The sequence below is a fragment of the Lineus longissimus genome, chromosome 5 (genome assembly GCF_910592395.1).
Source record: "Lineus longissimus chromosome 5, tnLinLong1.2, whole genome shotgun sequence".
In the NCBI taxonomy this organism is placed as follows: domain Eukaryota; kingdom Metazoa; phylum Nemertea; class Pilidiophora; order Heteronemertea; family Lineidae; genus Lineus; species Lineus longissimus.
Genome location: NC_088312.1, coordinates 5373824 through 5397523, shown reverse-complemented (window position 1 = coordinate 5397523; position 23700 = coordinate 5373824). Strand labels below are relative to the sequence as shown.

The following is a 23700-nucleotide window of genomic DNA, read 5'->3' as shown; positions in this document are numbered from 1 at the left end:
ATTAGTCAAGATGAGGGCAGGGGATTTAGGGATAGGAACCATCCCATCAATCACGAGGCGTTGATAACTGTATTCTCAAAGAAATGGCATCGGGGGTTGCCTGTCGGGTTGGCTGCAACTACTTTATGTTGGACAGAAATGCCGGCAAGATCACGAGGCCCAAACCATTCAGTGAACGAAATAAAGTTGCAGTTCCAGTCCAGCAGTGATTGCAATTCACCCCGCCAGGGGGCAGCATTCTTTGTAAAGAGACGACGACAGGACACGTGCTGTCTTTGTTATAGGGTATCAATTTCCATGGTAACCCTCAAACAATTCCTGCGTCGAAAATAACAACAGCTTTTGGACGACGTTGACCGATACAACTTCATGTCATAAAAAACATTATAAGAATGACAATAAATGGCCTTTCATTGAATATCATATATAAACGGAGACAGAACAGATCATAAATATTAAAACTCCATTGATTGGCAATGTTCTCAGTAACCCCATCAAGCTAGCAGATGACAATTGAATGACAATACTTTACAAGCTTTCAAGGCCTGTTTACTTTATATCAGCTGTATCATTCAACCCATAGAGAGATTGACAGTAAGATGATCACGTTTATAGCATTTTGTGAACCATGTGACGAAGAATGTTGCCGATGCTTTGATTGACGCAAATACTAGGAAATAAAGACATTGCACTTACCCCTACGTTCATTTTGTATATTGTCATATTTTGACAGGATCATGAAACACAGTACATGTACTATATTTTAAAATTTGATATTGCACAGTGTCTTATAGACCTTGTTTCAAGCCAGACCCCCCCCCCCCCCCAGCATTATCTTAATGATCGGCTCCTTCCGTACAAGCCGATGTATCAGGAGTCCGGATAGAGAGCGAGACAATGCCATAGGTGGAAGTTCCATCCTTGAATTGCGTAGTCAAGGATCCGGAAGTTATCTTTAGCCAGTGCATCGCACCAGGATGTATTTTTTGACGTTATCCCTTGAAAAAGGAAAACACATGATGGCTGTTGAGGACCGTTACAGATATCAGGCCTATCACTGAGCCCTCCCAAATTCAAACGACACAACCACGGGAAGTGCAGAGTGGCGAGAACACAGATCGAACTCACTCCCAGAGTACTACCCACACGACCTCATAAGCTGCAATCCCCCGTGTTACACAGTCACCATAATGGCATATCTTTCGATCCATCTATACATCATCTACTCGAAAAACGAAATGAAGCCGCTTTTCTCCGAATGTTAATTGAGCCATTAGAATGACAGATCCACACAAGTGACAGATTTGGTAAACATACCGTACAGATGTCATTTGCTTTATCCCTAAAAGGGCCAGCCCTTAACTGAACTGACGACATTGGTAATCTGTTTATCTTAAAAAGTGTCGTCGGTGGACCGGTGCGATACCCTTTAAGGGGACAGGGTAAGGTAATTTAAGATACCACTTTTGACATTTGGGAGAAATTTGCCTCTGAAAACATGTCTCGAGTCCATATTAGGTAATCGCACGCGATGTTGAATCGAGCCAGGTGATAAGGAGTATAGAGTTCATGGGGTCACCGGTGAATGATCAATCAAAACACAGAAATGACAAATACAAATAGGAATTAAAATAACTGGTGTATATTCATAGGGATTTTCTTAAAACCTTTTGAGATGAGAACGAAATATTTGCAGTGATATCCATAAATCACGAGACAATGAGATAATTAGACGAAATATTTTTTATTGATTTAAAAAAGTCACATCTATCATATTAATGTGTAAAGAGAATACATGTATGTTTATAACATTCACGTGGTAAAAGAAAATATTTTTGTGAACGAACACAGATTCGATATTGACATATCGACCATACGAAGTGACCGTTAGTTTTTTTTAATAGGGAATTACAAAAAAGAAGAAGTTTTTAGATTCGATATTGACACATCGACCATACGAAGTGACCGTTAGTTTTTTTAATAGGGAATTACAAAAAAGAAGAAGTTTTTTAGCATTCAAAAACTAAGCTAACCTCTACATATTCGATATCAAAACATTTCCGTTAACATTAACACAAGCAAAACAGTATAGGCATGTAACTGAAGAATGGAGATTTTTTTGGTACTTTTTTCATGAAAATGTGAAGTTAGAATAAGAGACCATTGATTCATATCCTGGATGACAATCACTTTACCCCACAGAACAAAACCCCTATAAAACCATCCTCAAAAATAGAACATCGAGAGGACGGTGTTATATAGTAAAGGTAAAAATAGTCTGCTAACAACATTATCACGGCATCGAAAAAAATAGAATCGAACTCGTTCGTTTGATATACTAAAATCTCTACGTAGGTTGGCCAATATGAAGGTTGCGAAGTACCCGAGTGAAGTAATATTCAGAAAGGTTTTCATAGGCATATAATATTAGCAGACATCAGGGCCTAGTTCTGTACCACCATCTCCAGATCAAGCGAATCGAAATAGTTCGGGACTTCGAAACTATGTTTCGGGCTCTGAACAATGTACATTACATGTACAAGCATAGGGCATTTACTGTTTTGATTCTCAAACATCGGAATGAGTTTATATAGACGCCAAACGAACGAACAAGTACAACACACACACGAGGAAATGTTATGTAATCGCAATCTAAATATAGTAACGGAAGTACGTTGTCATCTACAGTACACAGACTTCCTTAACTAACATGTGACCTTGGGCCTACCTTCCTCTTCCATCATCTCAACCTGCTGATTAAGCCTCATCCCGATTATACGTTCCTCCTCCAAGTCCAAGAAAGTGACCAAACTCAATAGGAGGATGACCTGCTACAGGGCAATACTCCAAGTCCGTTCCAAAGGGGCCTCTCCTGTCAGTGTAGAACTGTCACACTAACCACGGCACTTGCACACCACGCATCATATACTGGATAACTGATAGTAGATTGACCCAGTTCTTGTAGCCACTCCCATGCACGAAAATAGCACGCTGGAGTTGTATCTAACCTAACGTTGACCCTGTGTGAGGAATTTCAAGAGCGGTTATGTAATTTGGGTAAAATAGCTTCCTCATGTTCCATGGTGATCTGTAGTGAGATAGGACGTGTGAGAGGATGTGGCCTGTTTGGAAACTCGAGGGAATTGTACCCCATCACCTTGTTATGAATTGGAGATGGCTGGTGTCACTGTTACAATCCCTGACCTAAATACCTTCACTTATTGGTGCGATCACACCCAACAATGACCACTTCTGGACCTGGACGTACAAAGCGATCCCCTTGAGTCCAGTTGTAGTAGACACTGGCCGACACACCTCAGGATTCAGGATGATACTCCGACATGTGACCGGCACCGGATGTCCCATGACAGTCAGTTGGAAAGAACGTGAATTGTGAAGAGATTTCGTGAAGAACATTTTTGGAGACAAGTTCTAGAAGTAAGTGGAATATCGTATTTGTTTTGCTAGATTTTGGGCAGGTGGGCTTAGGTTAGCAGATGGTTCCGTCACTAACTTTTCGAATGAATGTCAAAAGTTATTGTAGATTCGACGGGTCTGTCATTTACTACTAGGGATTGATACACTTCCCTAAAAATATATTTGACTTGTTTGACCCCCTCACATGAAGACTCCAAAGTTTGCTATGTTGACGATTTCACCGTACAGGCGCATTCTGTATAGATTTTTATCTGGTTATTGCGTCGTCTAGCGTCATCGCATATTTTATTCATTTTTTAAATCTCGATCAAGAGGCACAGTTTGAGTAAACTGAGTAAAACCACATATTTCCACTTGGGATGGGGCCAAAATGTCTAAATCCTTTACAGTTACTCACCAACACTGACTACACGTCTGCGGGCAAACACCTTGTATATTTGTACACGTAATGTGTAACACAGACGTAAGAATGACACGAGAAAAATAATGGCCGCAAAAAACTAACCATCCAACTCACAAGATTTCTCAAACGAAAGCTACCCACAAAAACGTCACAAGAATGAATGATAAAAAATAACTTTACCCATATCGACGATTTCTCCTAGGCTTGGAATTTTGACGCCGTTAGAAATAGTGGTTTGGGAAAGGTGTTTAGCTGTGCGCCCTTCTTGCTGTGCTCCTCTTCGCCAAGTTGCAAGTGAATGCAATAGGCGGCCCAGCCAGCACTAGGTATCTGATCGATACGAACAGGTTCAGAAAAACACAAAACTGAGACCCGTAGAAAATTAACAAACTACGAGGGGGAATTCTGACAAATGATAATGCATGGCACCATAGATTTCAATTTACAGACAGACGGAAAGAGGAAATTTACCATTCTGTCTCTTTTGTTTTCATTAGTTTTTTAAGACCCTTGGCCTTTGTTATTTCATTCATTTGACCTGTCATTGTCTGTTGTATTTTTTAGAGAGTCTGACATTTAACTCGGTTGAGTATACAGTGATGGACATTTTGGCTCTGTACCTACTAATCATCTGCTTTCATCCGAAGCAGTTCCCTGTAATTTATTACCCATATGTCATCAGCTAAGCCTCAAATATCTACAGATCAATGATACACTATCGATTTCATCGATTTTTGAGAAATAAAAATAACTTGCTGACGGAAAAATTCCAGTAGATCGGGGGAAGTGAAAATAGTAAAAGCTCAGATATATGAAGAGGAAAATATTTGGCGATAAGGGATGCAGGGTCTTCAGATATGCTAATCCGCCATTTTGCGCGAAAGGACACGGGGTTACGGCAGGGCCGCGGGATCATCCCGCGTCTAACAAAGGGACCCTGATGCATATGAAGAGGGTCGCTCTGTGAACCCCATTCGGAGTGACTGCTGCAAGGGGCGCAGGCTGTATAGCACAATTACGTTCTGTTACCCAATTATATGCCCAAATGTTGCATCCCCTTGCCAGTTTGTATGAGGATACTGCTTAAGTAAGACGTCTCATCGCAGCCATCTTGGGGAAGGTGAAGCAGGCAGTGATAATAAGGGACAGGTATGCAAGGTAGGTAAAATTTTGCCATCAGTAGCATGTAAACGGGCCTCCTTTCCCCCCTTATTCTAGATATCGTGACAAAAAGTCAATATTTCACCTTTTCGTTTCGCTTTCTGTGCTTTTGGGTACGACGTTCTGTATTCTGTCCAGAACCAACCGACAACTTATAGTTTTTACACACACATATACATTCATATTCAACATGTAGAAAGGCTACTCACACATGCTCATGTTCCTGAATAGGTATCTCCTGAATCTTGAAAAATATTCAAGACGAAAATGTCTCCTGCTTCAAACTTAACCTTCTTCGTGCTATCTTCCTTACCAACGCAACGAACAGAGGTAACTATTTCTGCGACCCCACCTACTGCAATCTGCAGCGACTGTTTGAAAAATTCAGACGGGCAAATTACATCATGCGTTGGGAAGTGGTAAAAAAATGAAGGTAAATTTATTCACTGCATCTTATTTGCCGGTAAAAAACTAAGGTGGGCTGATGCGGTAGTCTTTCTTCTTTGGATAGAAAGTGTATCAGACAAATCTGTAGCATGATTTCATTTCGATATTTAGGCCTGTTTAATACTCGGTGAAAATGAATTTGTTGATCTGAAAGGCGCTGGGCGTGCTACCTTGTTAAGGTGTCGACTTTTAATGACCTATTTAGTGACGGGTACAATAGGTGATATCAGAATGGATAAAGACTTCTCTTCTGGTCAGCTTCACCAATGAATAGGACTTTTACAAAGTGGACACGATATAATGTCTGGTAATTGTCAGATAAGATGAAAACATCTTAGATGTTCAGCAGAGTGTGTAAAGGACAAAATAGTATCGTGTCAGCATCAACGCCACGGCCTGCAGGCCTGCACCACCCCTTCGGTCGGCCCGGCTACTCCTCAAAACACCTTGCATTCAGCCACAATAAAAAAAGAAACTATTTGAACGCCAAATTATCAAAGAAAGCTAAACTCCATGAAAAGCGCCGTGCACTATCCTAACAAGCCCGAAGGCTTAAAAAACGTGTTTTTTATTCGTGTTTATTTGCTGAATCTGTTGTGAATTATCCTCATAAAGCAAACTGGTCATCCGTACAAAAAAAAATCCTGCAGCAAAATTCGTAGCATATGTTTTGAAAAATTCCTATGGAACGATTAAAGAATATTTCTATTGACTGGTTTTGTCCATTTTTTAAAGCTAAAAATGGAAATAGCGTGTGCAGGTCTGGCTATTTCTAAATGATATCATGAAGTTCTCCAATAAATTAAGATTACTGGCATTGGGGCTGATCAGTTTGGTCCGTTGATAATATGTTCCTTAGCAGTTTATACCACTAACACTAAATACATGATCAAAGGTTAGAAAACTCAACTCTTCCATCTTTTCGTTTACCGAATAGTCACCTATAGCAAACTTTATTTCTTAAAGAGTTTCAAATGGCTCCTCGTATAATCGGCTGATAGTTAAAAATACCTTCTTTGCCACGTTCGGAACTAATTATAAATTAGACTTGAATTCAGTACTCTTCGCCCCTTTTCCTCATCGTAAAACTCTCATTTTATTCTACCCAAGAGGTACCCTGACATGTCTCATCGTTCTTAATTTTAAATTTCGTCCCTAAACACAGTTTCTTAGCCCCTTAATGAAAAATGATGGCAATTTCCCTAGGACTCGCTCAGCAGAAGGCGGGAGGCATCTGTACAGCTAATGTACCTTAGTCATCCAGGGGACAATGGCGGCGATCTTCACAAAGAAAAAGGGTCATACCCTTCGTGAACTTTTCCCGAACCAGCTGAGGTGAAGCCCTGCTACATTGGCCGTTGCTATAAGCATTGGGCTCTTAATTCTGAATATGATAATTTGTCGTGTTTGTTTTTGTTGTTGGAGACCACTAGTTCTGAAATAAGAAACGAAACGAAATATTTTTTTGTCAGTCACCTTCTTCAATTAATACCCAACAAAAAAAGGTAAGGTTGTATTAAAGTTATTAATTTTCTTCCATTTTATGATTCGTCGGCAAAATTATTTCGAAAAGGAAAATATCTTTTGAGTTCAGAATGCGTATGGAGTAGGTTTTTACCAGTCGAAACGAAAACATGTGGTTTTCGATGTTTTTCCCATTACTATTTTCATCGTAAAATAAGAAAATGTCACGAGTTTCCATTCGAGCCATTTCCTATAAATAATATATTTTTTCGACATTTCCAACATTATTTCGACATTTCAAAAGATCATTTTTTGTGTGAATCAATATGAAAAGTGCGAGCTTTTGTTTCATAATTGAACATGTTTGTGAGAAATGAAAATAACTTGGGCCGAAAACGCTAAAGGTAAACTATAACACTTACTGCAAGCTGCAAGTTAACATTTAGTTAAGTTATTTCGTGCGACTCTGAGACATGATCAAAATAACGTTTTCGTTTGATTTCATGTTCTTACAATGAAACTGCCATTATAAAGCTAATTAACTACAGCACAGCTTATTAAAAATTTGTTAGCAAACATGCCACACGAATACCTTTGAAAAGGATGGCACTTTACCCACGAATATTTTCCAACGCCAAACACTTTTCAGCTTGATGTCACGTAAAACAGATTCATGGACGATTGTGCAAAACTGATGGATCTTTTAAACGAAAAAAAGCTTTTAAAAAGCGACCTTGAAAGTTGGTGATGAATCAGGCGTTCAAGGGGAGGAATATTGTTTCACAAAAACCCGGATTAAGTTCAGTTTACGTCAAAAGCGAGAAAGAGAACTTTAAGAGATGTCAAAATAAACAGGAATCGCTTTCATTCTTATTACTAATCCCCACTGATCTGTTGTGAAACTTTTTCTCATCACAGTTGAAAATATCGTAATCTGAATTTAAATTCTCTTAATCTGTATTCAAATTCTTTAAGCTGTTTTTCATTTTCCTCTATACCGATTCTTTTCGCCTGCCATATTCAACACTTTGGGACGTCCCCCGTTTGCATCAAGAAACACTTGAGTTGCATTATTTAGGACAATGGGTTTTATTCGTCCATGAAATGGCCATGTGGCCGACAGTGACAGAAATCTGTCCACAAAACTTTCATTTATTTCTTGATCTCTCAAAATTTGCAATTTCAGGAATGGCCTCATAACAAAATTCCTTCTCCGGACAAGGGAAATCCTCACATTTTCTATTTCTTTGCACAATTATAACCAGTAATTTAATAGATGCTATAAATGCCGTATCATCTTGATTTCACCCAAACAATTTTTGGATACAGCGGCTTATTTCAAAACGATTATGAACAATTATCGTTCTGTCAAGAATATCACCTCGCGAATTTCGTTGACAATTCGGCCACTGCTATTGTTGGGATGCCCACTGCATTGTGCACGAGTCTGAATAACCTGCCGTACAAGTGGACTGCCATTGTCGAGAAAGCAAGACCAAGTACTCTCATAATAGGGATAATAGTTTCTCATGACGGTACAATTATCAACAAGATAATTTCACAATATTGTAAAGTGGTCGTTGCACCTGCACAGTGACTGGTTTTACAAATGGTAATCAGAAATAAAACAACAACGGTGAATTTACCTGGATACCATTCCTGCTAAAAAACGAAGATAATTTGATGCGCAGGAAAAGCCACATAAATTACCGGCTAATGTAACCCAATATTGGAACTGTCTAGTGTCGCCTTACCTTACCGCGAAGAAAATGGCTGAACATAGAAGTGATGGTTTACATGTTTTGGAAGTAATTTTGTTGTTGTTAATGCTTAATAATTTGATAGAGGAAAGAAAAAATATGCATCACGCCACTGGTCTGTAACAGATTTACGCGGAATGTTGAAATCATATGATGTTGCAAATTACACAAATTAGTGCGGGGCCTTACCTCACTTCCTACTCTTACCTCTTCCACGTAAAACAAATCGTTGACGAATTGAAATGATATTTGTCACCGAATATGAAATTTAGATGTTTGTTCATTAAGATAACCAGTACGTTATCAAAACTGAGTATGCACTCCATTTAGTGATATCACAAAAATTAAATAAGATTGATACCATATTCGTGTACCGTGATGATCCGAAGGATCTGCAGTTCTAACACCTAACAACGCATCTCCACCTCATGTCCTGGCACTTTCTACAAGGAACAAAGTCATTTTACCCCATTTTGTCTTGGAAGAAATACTTTTACATTTCATATCGCCACTTTGACTCTGAGCTTTGTGTCCATTTCGTGTCCTTCTTTCAAACTACATGCGACAGATGTACATTCTTCCTTTAATGTCCTTGTTTACCTTGTTCCTCTTTCCCTATCTAATTAGAATATTCATCTGAACATCCACGTAGAAGGACAAGACAGGACGAGACAAATAAACCTAATAAGTCGGAATACGTTGTGGTAAATTAGAGCCAAGGGCAAATGGGTTTCTTTTACTTGGATGGTTTCTTGAGAGCTAGAGTAGCCCTGGGTAGCGAAAAAATTGCACAAAGTCACAGGCAGGGGTATCCACATGCCCGAAATAAATGTCTCATCCAATGGAAAAAATCACGGTTGGGTGTGGACTGTGGTTGTGTCATTGTTTTTTCGGGTATGAAACCTGTCATGAACAGTCAGATAATGATGTGATTGTGAAATTATTTCCTTGTGTTGGATATTGAAGACGTCGAGTCTTTCTCTTTCTAAGAGAGGCTTGAGGAAAAGAACCCAGTCAAAAACCTTCATTTAAATTATTTCAATCTATAGATCAACGAAACCTTGTTCTTGGATGGCAACTAAAAGTTTTTTTTTGTTTAATTAGCAAAATGCTGTTTATCTTTTTTTCTTCAAAATTAGCTCCAAATGATTCAAGTGATTTGCAACCATACTATGTATCATCTATTTCAATATTCGGCATTACTAATTGCTCTTTCTCAGAAAATTAATCATGACGACGTACTAACAACAACATAATATCCGAGTCCGGAATGTCAAGGTCCATGTGACGGCCATTGGCATCAATATTGGTACAAATCAATAAATGAATATGTATAGTGACTGTACTCTAAGAGGATAGTGCACCATTTACACCATGATGGTCTACATTGACTCATTACCATTGCTGATACGATGAGAAATTGGCAAGCTTTCAGTTGGCAAGTTCACAGTATGGCTTGGATATTGGCCAACTGAGACCAGTGATTCTATTTACCAAATGTCATGGTCCATTAGGTTCAATGGCCTGCCTTACTATGATGTATGGAGTGTGTATGTAGTGCCAGGGATGTGGTGGAATCGTTATCAATCAAGAGATAGTATTATAGGCTGCAAGTGTATTGGAATGACTAGAATAGAATTCTTCAATTGGTTAACTTTGAAAAGTAGATAGTTTTGAAAATCAAATATTTATTTTTTAGATGTGCGTTGTACTGATGGTTTGAAATGTACATTAATTATATCACGCACAAATGTAGATCAGGAAAAACCCTGCACATTATAGTTTACAAAAGTGTTGTTTGACGGTTACTAAAGATTATCATGATAAGGGATAGAATCTGAATAATTCAAAATATAAGTTATTGCAATTTTCTTTGAAAGGTACTGACAATATGAAAGGTGTAATCGCAATATTTATTTTACCTGTATCGCAATTTTTATTTTATTTTTGGTTGACTGCCAAAGACTGTCCAAATCTTCTCTCAGAAGCGTACGAAGTAAGATGTCATCCCCCTGCAATTTCCTAATAATTGTGTAGTTCATGACATCAACGAAATGTTCAATAATTTTTGAAAGAAAATGTTTCTCAATATTCTCCCACGTGGCCACAATAGGCAAATGTCGAGATTGGCATTTGATAAAGCTATGTCTATTCAGTTCACACGACTCACACGAGACAATGTTTAAGAAACATTTTCTCTGAAGTCTGGAATCATTGAAATGCTTTTATATTCTGACCTCCCAGATTCAGCATCTACCCATAGTTACATGCCTGTTTAAAGGTAACATTATGATGAACTCTAAGGAGCATTTGTCTCTCAGTCAAAAAGTATTCGTTGACGTTCCCTGGCATTGTCCTCAGAAGCAGTGATTTCGAAAGCCAAACCTTTTGAGGAAATAAATTATGTTATTCTGATGTTTGACAAAGTTGTTGATGCCCGTTGACAGATATTATACCATTAGAACACGAAAAGGGACATTTCTATAAAAGGAGTGTTGAGAACAACGGGCTTGAGCGTGAGGGGTAGTAGGTGGGGTGAAGCGAATTTAATACAACATTCAGTAAGAAAAATCACGCCATTTTTACCATTGTATTCATGTGGAAAAGTCATGAAAATGGTAATGCGAGTCGCTTGCTGGGTTTTTCTACCTCTGTGAAGCCATCTGGTTTACTTGTTTCGTTCCTGAGGTATCTAAGCCTTGAATCGAAAGGTCAAATGGCTGAAACAATAGCAGCAGTTGTTCATTTAGCCTTGAAAGCAATTGTGTGTTAAATGTTCCTCTTGACAACTCGAGTTGTCAAATTTCAGGGCAGGGATTGGGCGTGATTTGCTAAACATCGTAGGTGTGCAACATATATCAAAGAACGTGGCAAACGAATGGTGAAACCCGTTAGGAGCCTTTGATTGAAAATAGCGAGCACGCTCTTTGTGAACAACTTGAGCAAATCAAGACATGAATTTAAGTCGGCATCAGAGTTAATTGTGGAAAGCAAAGATCTTTTAAAAGATAAAGATATGCTGTGTCAACGAAGATAAAATCAACTTTCTCTGTTTCTTCCCATATGTGAGGAATGATATTGGCAAAATTTCGGATGGAGGATTTTTAATTCTGTCATTCAATCGAAATGTTGAAATTCAAGAACTTCTTTTTATTCAAATGATTTGTATATTTTTGGCACCATGCTTTTCTCATGCTCATCGTATTAGTTGGTAAATATATCAGTAATAATCTTCTGCCAGTGGCATTGCTTGCCAATTATGTTTACCTTAACAAAATTCAGGAAAGCTTGTATCTTCTGAAACGTTTAGACAGTGATTATTCAGAATCCATCCCTCCTTTGATATAAGCAACCCTGAGGTTTAGTTCTTTGCAAATATTTGTCAACAATTGATTGATATAGTATAACAAGAACAGTATAAGCCGGTGGGTTATATAGTGAGTTGTAGCCTATAATCGAAGTTGTATTTCACAAAAACTATCTAAAATGTTCAGTGTTTTATCATGTACTTACTATATTTATTTTAAATAAAATACAAAGCCAAAAATATTGAATTATATTTGTGATGCGGAAACATGCATTTTGCAAGCATATCTGTTAAATCCAAGGAATACTATTTTTTTGCACAATCGAATGTGCTAATTCGAATGTGTTATAGTCACATGAAAATTCATGGTAACACGTACCATGCAACGTACGGTACAGATATCACATGGAAAAACGAAATAATTCTTTTGATTCAAAGATGAAAATAATAAACCTATCAGCACGATATGTAAGAATATTTTCAATATAAAATGTTCAAGATCCCAACTCCATTTTCTCATTTAACCAGATTGAAAGAAGTAGACATAAAACACACATTATTTGAAGAGATGTTATTTCCGCGTACATTTACATTATATCAACATCCAGGCAGGCGGGTTTCGATAATTTACACATTAGAATCAAACGAAAAAGCAAATTTGGGAGGTGGGTAAAAAGTTAGCGAGTGTGTAGAGTAAGCAGTGAAGCGTGGTCGAGGGGAGGTCATAGTTAAGTTTACCTCAGCCCTCGGGCAGCTCGCTTTCAAATGAAGAAAGACAATTGTGAGAAATTCGTGATGCACTATATTCATATCGAAGATCCATTGTGTAACGTTGAGTTTATTTTATTCTTCGGTTTCATTGTGGATGATAGCAAAATGGGTGCTACGAGTGGAATGATGAATTAGTTGGTGGACTAAAGGTATTCTCTAAGTCTACTTCCTTTCAAATAGGTGTGAATTCGTGCACTGAAAATTGATGAAAGGCTGAACATTTGATAGGCCATTTTCATGAACAAAAATCCAGTTCGACAATTCTCTATTTCCGGTCAGATGAATTACGCAACAATGACTAGTTGTGCAAAAGATTGGTAAAACATTTTGTCACAACATATTTGGGGTGAAAGACTTCTCTGTTAATTCAAGGAAGCTGTATAGGTAATTCGATGAGCACTTATAAAAAAATTCTGTCCTCACCAAAAACATATCCATTATACACGAGCGCTGTTATCCCGATTCTAATAAATTAGATTGACGCCCAAGTGTCTTCTGGGCCGTGCTATGAACTAAAAAGATTTCAGAAAACCCTTTTAGATGGAACGAATTCTCAAGACGCCGAAAAATTGCTTGTTATGTTGTTGAATAGGAGATAACAAGATTGTCCTGTAAAAATTGGAAATCCTGTTTAAGATTGATGAGTTCCCTTGGAAGGAATATTTGCGAGAATTGCTTAAAAGTGGATTATTATTCTCATGGCCACACCTGTGGTGCACTTGATAAAATTCATGAATATACAATGTTCAATCAATCATGCCATTGCTTCCATTCCGAGACAGAGATGGCGAACATAAGAGGATTATTGTTGACAACATATACAAGGTATGTGTAATGAGGACAACAGGGGAATTCGCTAGGGGAGAATGATATTCTCTAGGTATAAGAGTAATTCAGAGTCAATGTATGTTTTTATTGATAATTGATAAACGAGTTACTTGGCATGACAAAACTGGCGTATAGATACAGTATATTTGGGTTGGTGTTTACAAGTAACTGGTGATTATGGAATGATGAATAAATATTCAGGGTTGGTATTTGCAGGTATTGATGACCAAGTTACTCTTAATATAAATGGGGTCTTATCGAATAGGCCTTTCAGTCGAGCATTAAAATAGATCAAATACATAATGCTTGTATATATAAAAAATATTGTATTATAAAAAGGTTTAAGATCAGTAATTCAACCAAGCCCTGTCATGCAAGTACACTTCTTAAAATTCGATTAAGGGACATCTTCAACAGCAATGCCAGGAATTGTCATCTTGAAATACAAAAAGGTAAATAATTCAGTTCATCTTCACCGTGTAGGAGTACAAAATTATGACGTTTCAATGTGAGCTCATGACGTGAATTGTGGGATTCTGTGATACTAAGTTTGCTGATGAAAAGCATTCCAGAGATAGCATCACACATCACCTATTCCTATTTTAGATTTGAATAATAACAGCCAGAAATGCCTCAAGCACCGAGGGTTTAAAATAGCTCGACCTTAAATAGATTGTTCGCACTGAAATCTACCTTATACTAGGAATTCACCAGAAAACTCTTTATCAACGATGGTTCTTTCTTAAACACTAATTTCATTCAAGCTCTTCAAAACTAACCATAACTAGTTCTGAAAGATTTGTTAAAGACGACGCTTAAATCGTGTTAGGTTTGCTTCCGAGTCATTTTAATACATCGTCCGCATCATTCAGATGACTACATGTCACGTGACCTTCAGATTATTGATCCGCCATCTTTAGAGTACGCTATTATCACGAGATGGCGCGCAGTGTTAATCCACGAGATCTAAGGAGCAGTGAAGGAAATCTTCCATTCGCGTTGGCATATTATATACTGCAAGATGAGGTCAGGCCTTTATCGCTCACTTTAACCCTTTCTAGGAAATTCAACTCTCTGTGGTCTGATAAGATATTCTGAAATCACTGATTCAACCGCAGATTTGCACTTTACTGAAAATGACATTATTTTTTCTTCTGTCTAAAATCATTAATGGCTTCGTTATCATATTTCAATGCTAATTTTACTAGCATCAAATTCAACACCATAAGTAAACACCTGCAATGGCTTTTTAAAACACCGACTCTTTAATTAGCTTTCCACTTCATTTGGCAACCCAAGGCCAAACCTAGTCAGGTTCATGAGTCGATGGTCACGTGATATGACTCGCAGCGCGAAGGATGAGCGAGATGAGTCAATGAGAAATGAAATCAAAGGGATAGCAAAACATAAACTGCTCCCTGGTGACAGCACAGGGATAGAATGTCGCTGAGAACTCTGGAAAAAAATGGCGGAACTAATTCGAAAGAAACGTTTGAATGTGATGACATCATTGGGTATTGCACTGAGACGATACATGAAAAAGTACACGGGGCACGAGGGGTAGAGTACTTTTATACTTGATTTGCTGTTCATCATCTCTGCAATCATCATGGCAAGCTAGGTCCCCTTTATAAACATATTGATGCAAAAGCAACCCGGGAACATCCAGCCCGACTGTCTTTTTCCAGGCCTTTTGTGTCACCACTTAACCTCCAACATATCTAATAGCAGGAGGCTAATTGACCCAATCATGTTAACAACCTGCCAATCAATACAACCCACCAATCACGCAGGTCACATGGCTGCAAATCAATCAGTCAATTAGGGAAACCAATCGAACGGCTGTGGTTTATTGTGGCGAAACAAAGCACGTGTATTGAGTTGCTTAATCGGGTTATGATCAATTGGTGCTTTGATTGGACATGGAGTACGCTGGTATGTCTTCATATGTTGATATTCTGATAACGATTGGGTGCCAATTAATTGGGTAACAATCAATGATACTTGTCGGATCAATGATAGCCTGTTGCTTTCATTAGTCGTGATTGGAGGTGGTGGTGATTGGGGTGATTTGGAGGCGTCCGGAAAAAGCATTTATGTTACAATACAGGAATGGAATGAAAAAAACGAAGATGAACAGTCAATAACAAATAACATTCAAAAATGACCAGTGATGTCGTACCTGAAATAAAGATGGAATATCTAAGGCGTAACAATGTCCGTCAAATGACAGAAAAATGCAAGCTTTAATCAAACTATTGCTTTTCGAAAGTATTCAATTACGATATTTTGTTCCGTCATTCCGTGGTTCACATCTACATTGGTAGGGGGCGCAGATAGTCACAGTTCTGCAGGGTTCCAACTCACGTCTCCAGGGCAACAATGCCATAGCTCATGGAACATCACTTTTTAGTAATTAGTACATTTTAATTACTAAGAAATTTATGTAATGTAATGAATGTCAAACCTTTCCACAATCTATTCATCGTCTTCCTTGAAGTAGCATCAGGACATCCTGCCGAATCTCAAAAGACTGTCCTCATCAGGCCTCTTGATTGTGAATCAATGACTAGATCTTCTATCTAGAAACGATGTGCAAATATCATCTACTTACTGGCAAGCATTTATGTTTAGTTATCGATACTTTACGATATTTTACTCTTTATTTACGAGAAATTAATACATATGATTGTTGATACTTAATATATTTCAGCCGGTTGTGAACTATAAAACATGATGGAGATGAATACATGTATGATACATATTAAGAAGGCAGAGATATGTTTTTGGACTTTAACCAAAAAAATGATAAAAAAATCGCTGAACTTTTGGTAGGTTCATTCTTCTGTTCGTCGATGACCTACACATGTACAGTGATATAAGTATACTGTTTCGGATGAGGCTGGAACTAAAAATGCGAGTTGTTTATTGTATTGGACGTCATGGGAGGGGGTATTCGCTGACTGAAGTACTACTTTGATTAACATCTATACGTGTATACATATATATATATATATACATGTATATCAAAACCGTTTCCAGCAACATGCCGGCAAAAAATACTTCCACTGTCTCGTGTGTAGCCCTAACTTGGTCCTTGTATTGTGTAGTTTCACATTGTTCAGGGAGAGGGCGATAGTGGTATAAAAAAGCCTCGGGAAGTTGACAGTTTCTGTATCGCATATATGACTGTGAGAAACTTCAGGGCCTCGTCATCAAATAGGCCGAAATCGGGAAATCGAACTTACCATACCAAATACGTCGTACGTCGATGTTTTTCTATCGAGTTCGTGACACTTACCTAAAAAAAGAGAAAAAAGGGATCAAATTTAATAGCTGATATATTTTACAGGACAGCAGGCCGGTGATGGAGGCGTAATCGCTGGAAAAATGTAAATGTTATTAACCTTAAAAAGTACCTATAGAAACAAATCATATTTCCGTTGCCAACTCTTTGTTGGTGTATACCCAAACTATCACCTGGTCATCGAAAAATATTTTCTACTTTTTACACCTGGACACGTTTTAGGTGTTCATCTTGATGACTTAGGTTGGCCCTGCACAGTTCATTTGAAACAAACTGTCATAAGTACAGAGCAAGAGTTCATAGTGTTTTGCTTCGAAAGATGCTACTAACAGTAAACCCTTGCTGCAAGACTTGTTTAATGAATACACAAAAGGTGGCAACCCCAGTTCGCCTGCCACTGCGCATCCACTGTGCAGTTTTTTCAAAACCTCATTATGTCAGCAGTTGACGTCAGTAGCTTTCACGGTGTATTACATGAAATATAAACGTTGGTTTACTAACAAAGATATTTTAACGTTCCGTGTCGAACATCAATCGGGTTGAATGAAACAATAATTTTCTTTGGGATCGTTTCACAAAAAAAAAGAAAAATATCGTAAAGTGTCAGAAAACAGCAGATCAACCAACAGGTTTGATTTGTTTAAAATTGCGACGCACACGACGGTAGTATGATGGCGTTTTCATTAGTTCCTAGCTTAGACAGATCCCTGTATAATATCAAGACATGGCCTTGTAAGAAAATCCTTAATTCAACAGCAACTTTCGCTTTCTCATTGTACTTCTGTGTCGGAAATGTATCTCATTGTACTTCTGTGTCGCAAATGTTTTTAAACATTTCCGACACAGAAGTACAATGCTAGTACAAGTAATATCATTTAAAAATGATATTACTAACATCATAGTACATCATACAAATCTCATGTCTTACAATACGCTTCGAATGTGAATGAATCTTTACATCTCAGATGTTGAATTCGATGAAATATTCTATTGAATCCGATTTCAACACGAAATTCCTGAGATCTTGAATGGGGTATTCAACGTTTATATAAAGGGGTGCAGGATGCCATCACGATACGATTTGAACAATTGTAACAAAAGGTTTGCACTGTAAGAAAAGATGTTGAATTAGAGAAATGCAAACCACAGGATATTTTGACAATCGGTTACCATTTCGTCGACATGGTGAGGAGGGTTTTAAATCTAGTTCTTTGATGCCCATTGCTTGGTTGTTGACTGTAAATGTGGGCGCAGACGGTGGATGCAAATATAGTGTTATACCGAGTGAACGAAACAGCCCCAGTAGCTGGCTATTCTCGTTTAGGTTGGACATGTTGAAGGGGTAAAAAAAAGGTAGCTAAGGCAGTTCAACTTATCCGCAAGGCATTTTAGGACGATCAAGGCCTACCATCGTCGTATCGCAAAATGAAAAATTTCGCAAATGCCTGGGTGAAAAAAAGTTTTGATTTGTTGTTCGGCCTGGGCCTAAGGTCGTGGATTAGTCAAGTAACTAAGGCAGCGTAAGACAAGTTAAGAAGAGATACCATTGTCGTATTGTGGTGAAATCATTATGTTAAAGCTACATGAATAAATGTTGTGATGTGTAACCGTTGATTCTCCAGTTGGGTCGACAGTTTATGAAGAAAATCAGTTGACATTATTTCATCCAAGATATTGACTCAAATTCATGTATAACATGTCAAAGAAATTGAATGTTACCTGCTTTTAATGATGATTAGAATGAAGAGGCAATTTCCGATATTACACTATGTTGAAGATATCTGATTATCTCGTATTTCTGCAATTGCTAAACCCGTATATCATAACAATCTGCGATTTATGTAGAACTGGATAGCATAATTGGTTAAATTAGGACCAATGACAGACCAGAGTTTGGTGGATCCAAATGTACCATTAAAGCTTGTTCCTGGGGGTAAATCCTTTCTTTTCGAATCCCTAAACAATTGGTTCAAGTTTTCCCATATTAATTTCACTGCGTCAGGGGTTAGGAAATAGAATTTTGGTTCGCTAAAACAGGTGAGATAAAAGGAACGTGTGCCAAGGCCCCTTCTGTCTCTAATTGGCAAATCAAATTAAATTAATTATGAAATCAATTTGAAAGCTAAGGACCCATCTTCTCAAGTTATTACCAGAAATATCGAGTTCATTGCAGATGACATCGGTGCGTACCCTTTAATCTATGACGTAGCATTCTCACTCTCACTGAAAACCCACTGATGCATTTGAGTAATTTGTAGAAATTCTGATTTCAAAGAGGATTATTTTCACTTTGAAGGCTAAGAGTGAAAAGATCGCCTTCAAGATGAAAGGATGATCCATTTCAAGGCCACCATAATTCAAACCTTCAATTCGAACTGCACATTTGGTTTCAGGGATTTTTGATATTGCACTCATTAAGAAATGAAAGTTTTCTGTAATCGTCATAATTTCGTTTGAAGTTTTGCCGTGACCAGTTGGTACTTTGGAAATATAGAATTAGACATCCTATCACGGTTTCAAACTTTCAATTCGAACTGGCACTTGAGAGACAAAACGAAGCTCTAAGCTTCATGTTTGGTTCCAAATCATCATTTTAAAAATGATGAACCAAACTCCATCTGTTGAATGCAATCTGCTTTTTATTTTATTTGAACAATTCTGAATTATACAATTAAAATGGTCATAATTATTCATGCTGTCGAGTTTGGACTAATCTGTCGTTAATGCTATCAATGTGTGTGTGCATATTTATCAAACGCTACAAATCAAGCAACTGTTGTCCATGTCCTCAGGATAAATTGAATGAAAACGCAGTGTTCGATTTCAGACCAGATTCGTTTCTCGATACTGCCACTTTCATTTCTACAGACGTTAATATTTTCGTTCAACTTCGACACAGAATAGATTGGTTTCATACGTAGACAGCAGTATATCCAATTAGCTTTTTTTCTTTGCATGTGTTTGCGTCACTACAGATAACATGAAATAAGACGCAGTATCACAATCACTAATGACGATTGCATTCGAATGCTGTATGTACTGGAGTATCCATGTAATCAATTTTTCCAGTTTTCCCAACGAATATTATTAGAATCATGATGAAGGCATTAATCTTTGTCCTTAATCTGTATTTTACGAGTATAATCCTCCTCAGGTCTGCTTACAAACATGACCAAAAGGATACAACGCATATTCATTTATTCAGGGCAAATCTCTACCCATATTCAAAAATCCGGTAATAACTCCATAATATGCAAGCCACACCTTACTTCGATAAGCATGCACAAAACCCCGATTTCAAATTCTACAGGTTATTAGAACTGACTTTATTACATACATTACATCATTTCCTAACTCAGATTCTGTGTTAGGCGGATTTACATTCAATGTATTTTGTACACCAATATATTGCCAATGAGATAGGCATTTTTACAGAAGGTGTATCACGTGGTTGGGAGTTGAGATAGGCAGATATCTAACTTTCTTCAAAAAGTGAGTTAGGCAATTTGTTTAGGAGCAGGACGATATAGTTCTAAAAAAAATTACATTTCATATTGATTTCCTCTACTACTACTATCACCAGCATTCGAAACACAACTTGTAATCATGTTTTTTTTAAAACAAGTTGGGTATAGACATATTGCTTATATTTGACTCAACATTTTTTAATACAAAGCTGATTATAACATACAGCTATCTGCACAAGCAATATTAAACTCTCGTCATCAAGCTTTTATACAGAACAGGAGGGAATATATCTCGATCTGTCTCTTCATGATTTAGCATCGTGAGGCTTCATTTACAAGTTCAAGGTTATTATGACAGAGGGAATGCCCTGAAATGCACTGCCATATAATTAAGAGACGAATGTATATGATTTCATGGGCTAAGCCATCAGGTTTCGTCCAATCTGGAAAAAATGGGAATCATTTTTTTTGTCTAGAGAATAGAGAATCTCTGATACTAGAATGATGACAACAAGGACTGGCCAAACTCCTTGTCACGCGTGTCTTTCAGAACAAAAGAAACTATGCGATTCTTATCTCGTCTTGTGAAGATGAGACATTGGTTATATACATAGAGCAAAATGACCCTAACTGAGCAAACACATGACTTAGCAAATATCATTCAACAAAGACTAGGCTTTTACATGAGACTTCCGTCTCCGATACCCTTCAGTGTAAGTGACAAAACCATCGCATGCAGTTGTCATAATTAAAATCAAACAGAATAATTCAATGTCCTGTCGAGTCAGCTGCTGGAAAATTGTTAAAAATTTGCTAAGTGACGTCAATGCATCAGCCGCCGACTCGCCTCTGATCGGATGCTGAGAAAAAACGAAACCGACTTCATGATTCGTTTATGCTCGTGCTATTCATTAATCATCATGTATTTTATCCACGTTTTTCCTGAAGTGAAATCATCAATAAAAAAAAGCGCTGACAATAGTGACGACCACACCCACACTGGTAACGAATAAGGCTGGTCCCGGATTGCCGCTGGCTATCACTACCATTACTTTCCCGAGGCATGCTTCAACCATGCAAAAAGTTCCTTCTTGTCATTTCTTTGACCATTTGCTTTATTTGAGTAGTTCTTACAAATCTGTGTTTCTGCATGTTAACATTTCTTGTTCATCTTTTCCCTTGGTGCTTTTAGGAGGAAGTGACGACTGTAATGAACATTTCGTTGAGTAAGCTATTGTCCTGGGTATGTGAGTAATCGAGATTCTTCCCAAATGTCAGATATGGCGTTATTGTATTTTCACCTCTGCCATCTTTATTTGAAGGTTCTGTCAGTGAACCAAATGTGACCCCGTAACCAAAAAATGATGTGACTGAAGATGCATCCTTACCTTTGACTGTTTTACTGCCCCTGGCCATTACAACCATGAATTTTCCCCGGCATGATTAAATCAGGCGGAAACTCCACCGTGACCATCTCGCCTGATGCAATACTCTTTCAAATTAAGTATGTCTACTCTTACATATACGAAGTTTTCATGTGTAGGTTTCTTTTAAACATGTTATCTATCTGGCTGAATAATTCCAATACAGAACCGTGAAATTGTTCTCTGGTGGATATGAAACAATTTTTTCCTCTTAGTCGTTACACTGCATCATTATCGTTACTTCAGGCCCAGCAAGCTTTTCGGTCAAACTTCGTTTCTGATTTTCCATTTATTCATACATAAATGTATCGTATTCCTTTTACATCTTTGATAAAATATAGCAATATATCCCTTTACCGTTTCAGAAGATATAATCTTACTTAGAGCCTGGAAACATATCTTACATTTACATTTTCTTCAAAGAAGCGAGTCATTAACAACAGACTATCAACTGACTTGCTAAAAGAGCTGGGGAAGCGAATTCTTTGATTAAGAACGCCTTTAAAAAACAGATGTCTAATTTGAGACAGTCCCGTAATTAGCCTAGAACTTTTTTTTCAGTAAAAGTTGGTTAAGGGAACATTGTCTTGGCAATTTTTTTACTGAAAAAGACGGTTTTTCGCAGCAATAATAATTTCAATTTATTTCTGATTAATAAAACAGGTAAATATGCTTTAAACCTGATTTGAGTTAGACTTTGAATGGAAAAAAGGTCCTCCCAAAGAATGATTGACAGAACTGACTCAGCAAACAGTGACTCAATCAGAACTCGAACTCAAATTCAAAAAGAACGATAGATGCATATAGGTCTGTCATCAGTGCCTTGAGCAAAAAAGAGATTTCGTTACATAACCCCTGAAAATATTCTTTTGGAAATTTCAAACCCTGCTCAGTCATGAGTCATGAATATTCGTTAGTATTCTTGAAGTCTCCTCTGACATTGTTATATACGTCTCTATGTCTGCAACTGATAATTGTTGGCTTTGGAGTCAAAAGGAGTTGTAAATCAGTTGAATTGCCTTTGGGTAGTTATATACTCGTTAATGATAAGAAGTGATGTGTGATTAGTATGATACAATCTTCCAAATTGGTTTCCCCCTCCACCCAGGACTGACAACCAGCTACACTCACTTGACAGCAATGCATCTCTATATGTATCATTATCTCCAGTGCACTCAGCATTCTCTTTACGATATCCTTCCCTGGCTATCAAAAGGTTCTCCAGGCTGACATACTAAGTATTAAAAGCAATCTTTTTGATAAGCTCTTTCTTGTAAGCAGTAGTTGTTCTTTCTTATAGAAGACATAAAAAATGAACGTTTTCGGCGACCGAATTATTATTCTACAGAATGTACCCTCGGTTTTTTTTCATAATCTCATTCGAAGTTTATAATGAGCAACACATTCGGCACTAATGATTATTTTCAAGACTTCACTATACAAGTCATGACCATCGTTTCCTTGACGTTAACCTCCTTGAAAAGCGCCGAGGATTTCAAGCCAAGCCTTTATTGGCTAATGGACTAACTGTTCAAGAGCAATTTGGAAAATTAAGACGTTTAGGCAAATAATATGGATAAGCCCCATTTGCGGTGGCAAGTGGTAAAATGTACCATTAGTTTTAATGTAAGTGCCATGAACAAGCGATTTCACATGTTACAGGGGATTACTACAGGTTATTGCCGCTCAGAAAATGAATAAATCAGTCTGTCACTTTAAAAGATAAATCATCGACTTAACTTATTTGCTGACCTGTCGATAATGGCACAAAATCAAAAACAATTCCTACCCAAGTTGCTTACATTGGATGTATATACGACCAGTGCATGATGTGTACTGTAATCTACATGTAATGTACTGACAATAACGCTAAAACGGTTGAAACCACCGTAGGTCTTACGTAATTACAATAAGTGTCGTGGT

At 37.6% G+C, this 23700-nt stretch overlaps 1 protein-coding gene across 7 annotated transcripts in view; it reads right to left on the bottom strand.

Annotated features, from left to right (window-relative positions):
- Positions 1 to 23700, bottom strand: part of LOC135487618 (protein lin-28 homolog) — a 168976-nt gene that overhangs the window by 72209 nt on the left and 73067 nt on the right. Inside the window, exon 1 of one of the 7 annotated variants that reach the window (XM_064771590.1) lies at positions 4022 to 4085. The exons of 5 other annotated variants lie outside the window; for them this stretch is intronic. In XM_064771590.1, coding sequence (XP_064627660.1) covers positions 4022 to 4025 — 4 coding nt within the window. In that variant the 5' untranslated portion in view covers positions 4026 to 4085. Of the gene's footprint in view, positions 1 to 2728; positions 2880 to 4021; positions 4086 to 23700 lie in introns of those variants that run through there. One more of the 7 variants, XM_064771583.1, reaches the window with a different exon arrangement.